General features: G+C 57.7%; 1 protein-coding gene across 1 annotated transcript in view; it reads left to right on the top strand.

Annotated features, from left to right (window-relative positions):
* RADIL (Ras association and DIL domains) overlaps positions 1-4159 on the top strand; it is a 20913-nt gene that overhangs the window by 11226 nt on the left and 5528 nt on the right. The window contains exons 4-8 of the mRNA XM_009993717.1: positions 125-162; positions 1180-1340; positions 1998-2110; positions 2942-3179; positions 3746-3918. Of these exons, the coding sequence (XP_009992019.1) occupies positions 125-162; positions 1180-1340; positions 1998-2110; positions 2942-3179; positions 3746-3918 (723 nt within the window). The remainder of the gene's footprint in view (positions 1-124; positions 163-1179; positions 1341-1997; positions 2111-2941; positions 3180-3745; positions 3919-4159) is intronic.

Genomic DNA, 4159 nt, shown 5'->3' with positions numbered 1-4159 from the left:
GGGGGAGGGTGTTGCTGGAGTCCCCAGGGGCTTCCCCAGTGGCAGTGAGTGCTGCCGGGGGTGACCCTTGTGCCAGCCTGTCCCACTGGTTTTCATTCTGCTTTCCCCTTCTCTCCCTGCGCAGGAGCGGACACGAGAGCTGGCTGAGAAGCAATCCCAGCAGTAAGTGCAACCCGCTGCCCCTCCTTGTTTTGCCCTGAAAGGGGAAGAATTTAACTCAGTTCTTCCTCCATGAGTGAGAGGAGTCCGTGCCTGGCTGAAACCACCTCCCAGCCTGCCAGCATCTGTGCACGCTGAGTTTTCCTGCTCAATCCCACACATTCAGCTCTCTGGTCCTTTCACCACGGAGCTTGCGAGACCCCTGCTTAGGAATGTATGGAAAAGCAGGTGAGGTCAGAGGGGAACAGGACCTGCACCAGCTCTGAGGTCTTCTCCAATCCAAGACCTGGCCTAGACTTTGCACATGTGGCTTCAGCATTCCTGAGGGATGTAGCGGGAATGGCCCCAGCAGGGATCTCACCTTGTTCGTGCTGAAGAACCCCCCTGCAGAGCAGGGACAGCACTGATGTAGCACATGTGCAACCAGGGATGGTGGCACAAGGTGTCCTGGGGTGGGGAGTACCACTCTGGGGCCATCACAGCAGTGTGGGGGCTTCCCAGCTGTTTCCAAAATCCAGGCTCCAAAGCAGCATCAGCAGTTCTGAGGTTGCTTCCCAGGCCTGTCCTATGGCAGGAAAGAGCAGTTCAGCAGTTGAAAAACTTCCCAGATGCTTTTTATTTATGTTGTTTTATTTTTGAACTGCCCAGTGCAGGCGGGCTGGGTTTAACCGTCCAGAGCTGGCAGGAGCAGCACATACTTCTTGGGAGAGCTGCTCTTCAGCCAAGAGTATTTACTGCAGTTCAGCTGTTTTGTGGGGAGACCCTGCCCCAGAAGTAGCACCCAGAAAGGCCAGGTGGCCCTTGGCTAGCCTGGTCCCTTCAGGGTCCCTTTTGTCATCCCACAGAGCAGGAACCAACACATTTTTGATTGTAAAGGGTCTTCCTAAGGAGGTGCTGGGCTTAAGGGTGAGGAGATGCAAAAGCTCTCCTGGCATTGACCCAGGCTGGCTGTTTTCTCCCCAAAAGCTTGAGTGGGGATGCCGAGGATCAGGAGCAGTAACACTTACTGTGTATCTCCAGCCACGACCCTGCTACCCTGTCCTGCTTCACCATCACAGACCTTCTCCCAGACCTACAGCACATCCTCTTCTGGATGGCCAATGCCATTGAGGTCCTCTACTTTGTCCAGCAGAAATCACCCACCTACATCCAGAGCATGGAGGAGGAGCTGGATGTCAAAGGTAGGCCTGGATGCAGCACCTTGCTTGCTCCATTAATCCTGGGTCACAAGTGGTGGTCAGTGTTCCCGAGGTGCTCCTTTAACCCCCCTGTAATCCTCATCAGCAGGGACGTCTCCATGGGGCAGGCTGGGGTAAATCTGTGCAGGAGGAGCAGCCTCATGTGCTGCTCAGCTTCGGGGCCAGGTTGTGTTGTGTTCACAGCTGAGCCTCTCCTTTCCAGCCCAGCAGCTTGTGGTTGATGCCTTGTGCCCCCCCAGGCTGTTGCAGGGGCACCTCTGCAGGCAGCCCTGCAGAGGGGCTTTGCTGGTGGGCACCTGGTAATGCCAGAAAAAAAAAAAAAAAAAAGGTAAAAAAAGAATTAAAAAGAGATTAAAATGGAAACCCTCTGGTCTATGCAGGAAGGTAAAATGTCTGTAGGTCAGACTGGCTCCTGGAAGGGTGGGGCAGAAGCCACCATGCTGTGGCACTGGGCTGCCATAGGAGACAGAAGGCTGCTCTGGGACAAGAGGAGCTTCATTGTCCCTGTTGGGGGGATGCCACAGGGTGATGCCAGCCCAGGAAAACTAATCACCCCCACCTCAGGGATTTGGGGAGCAGTGAATTCATCCCCCCTTGCTGCTGCAGGTTGGCTCCCCTGTGCTTCTCTCCATCCCATAGGCTCCAAGGAGTCTCTGTTCTCCTCGACCATCACAGCCAGCGAGGAGGCGATGACGGTGCTGGAGGAGGTGATCATGTACACCTTCCAGCAGTGTGTCTACTACATCTCCAAGGTACATGATTCCCAGAGTGGGCAGCAGTATCCTACAGGGCCACCACGACCATCCCCAGCAGCTCTCGGGCTGCGGAGGAGGCTTTTTGTGGGGTTTTTTTTGTGTGGTGGTTTGGGTTTTTTTTAAGCTTTTACTCTTTGGCGGTTGCATCAAACCGAGGTGTTTTCCTTCGGGCTGAAGTGCCCCGATTTTTGGTGGCAGCCCAGGAGAAGGGTTGGCTGGCTGGGGTGTGTTTCCCTGCCTGCAGTGCAGCCTCGGGGGCGGCGTTTGGGGAAAGCTGCTTGGCTCGGCATAATGGGGCGATTCAGGGCGCAATGGAAAGGGGCCCCCGGGCCGTCGCCGTTGGATCTGGAGAGCCAGGAGCAGGGAACAGAGTGGGCAGTGTGAGGCAGGAGAAAGGCTGCTGTGTGCGGGGAGGCAGGGGCTGCAGCACCCTCCTCCCCAGCCCCTTCCCCACCCCCGTAGCTCAGCAGAGGTGGGTGCTAGGGTGCTGCTCTCCCATTTCAGCAACAGGGAAAGGTCATCCCGTCAGTCCTGGTTTTTCACTCACCCTGGTCTCCAGCTGCTGCTTCAGATCAGTTTCCAGATTCCTTTAGCTGAGCTGTCCCACTCTTGTCATCTCCAACTGCTGAGAGAAACAGACATTTGTGTTTTTCTTTAAACACTTGCCCACCCCCAGAGCGCGTCGAGGCAGAGGGCGAGTGGGAGCGGGGCCAGCAGGGTTTGCTCAGCTTGTGGAGGTGAGGGGGTCGGAAGGGTTTGGCTCGTGCTAAAAAAAGAAGAAAGAAGCCCAAGCAGGCTTGTGCTGTGAACTTGCTGCTCTCGCTGCAGTGTCTGTACGTGTCACTCCCTGCCCTGCTGGAGTGCAACCCCTTCCAGAACGAGTGCCGGGAGAGCTGGCGGGCGGTGCCGCCGCTGCCCGAGGAGCTTCGCAGGGTCGTGCTCATCTACCAGGCCACGCTGGACCTGCTCCGCCAGTACGAAGTGCACCCAGAGATCACCTCCCAGATGTTCGCCTACCTCTTCTTCTTCTCCAACACCCTGCTCTTCAACCAGCTCCTGGACAAGGGTCAGTCCTCCTCGAACACCCAGCCTGCATGGGGTCGCCTGCAGGGGACTGGCCCTTTGGGAGACCCTCCGGTCCATCCCAGTGGCACCCCGGGGGCACAGGAGGGAGGAGGCTTCAAGCAGCTTGAGGGGGCTGGAGATGGGCAGGTGTGGGGAGGTTATGGGAAGGCCAGGCACAGCCCCAGCTGCTTTCTCCAGGGTCCCTATCTCCAGGAGGGGTTTAACCCCACCGGTGCCCCATCCTCACCCCCTTCAAGAGCACTCCCTGCCCTTTTGAGACTGAGAGCAGCTTGGAGGGGCAGCTCATTAATAAACCACTGCAGCCTCCTTTGTAACGCAGGTGCTCGTTAGCCCTCATTAACACAGCAGCCCCATTACCTGCTGTTAGGGCCAGGTGAGGTCCAGCCACCACCAGGAATTACAGCTATGGAATGCTGGGGACATTAACCTGGATTTATTTTGCTGCCTTGGGATAGGGGCTGGGTTTTGGCCAAAGGCTGATGGAGGGGGTAGGGGAGCTGGTCTCTTACATGACCTGATGAATGCTCCTGCATCCTGCCTCCACAGGCTCCTCTCTCAGCTGCTTCCACTGGTCGCAGGGGGTGAAGCTGCGGGCCTGCGTGCGGCTGCTCCTGGAGTGGCTGCGCGGGGCCGGCTTCGAGCAGCTCGCCCAGCAGTTCTTTGCCAAACTTGCCAGCGTGGCCAACCTGCTGGCCATGCCCGGCTCCCAGCTGGTCCAGGTGAGGGATGCCCAGCCAGAGGTTCATGGGATTGGGATGAATATAGGTAGGAGAAACCCCTGCTTGGCGTTTGAGGGTCCCTGCAGCGATACGTCCCTTCTGCAACCTGTAGCCAGCTGCCCCTTGCCGGGGTGGTGGGTCTGTGGGTGGGGATACTGAGGGGATGGATGCTCAGGCTCACTCCATCTTGCCCAGCCTCTTCCCCCATCCCCCTCGCGAGTCCCTGCCCCTCCGAGAGCAC

The sequence above is a fragment of the Chaetura pelagica genome, unplaced genomic scaffold (assembly GCF_000747805.2).
Source record: "Chaetura pelagica isolate M959 unplaced genomic scaffold, ChaPel_1.0 scaffold213, whole genome shotgun sequence".
NCBI classification, from domain to species: Eukaryota; Metazoa; Chordata; class Aves; order Apodiformes; family Apodidae; genus Chaetura; species Chaetura pelagica.
The sequence above is the reverse complement of the archived record's forward strand: the minus strand, read 5'-3'. Positions and strand labels throughout refer to the sequence as shown.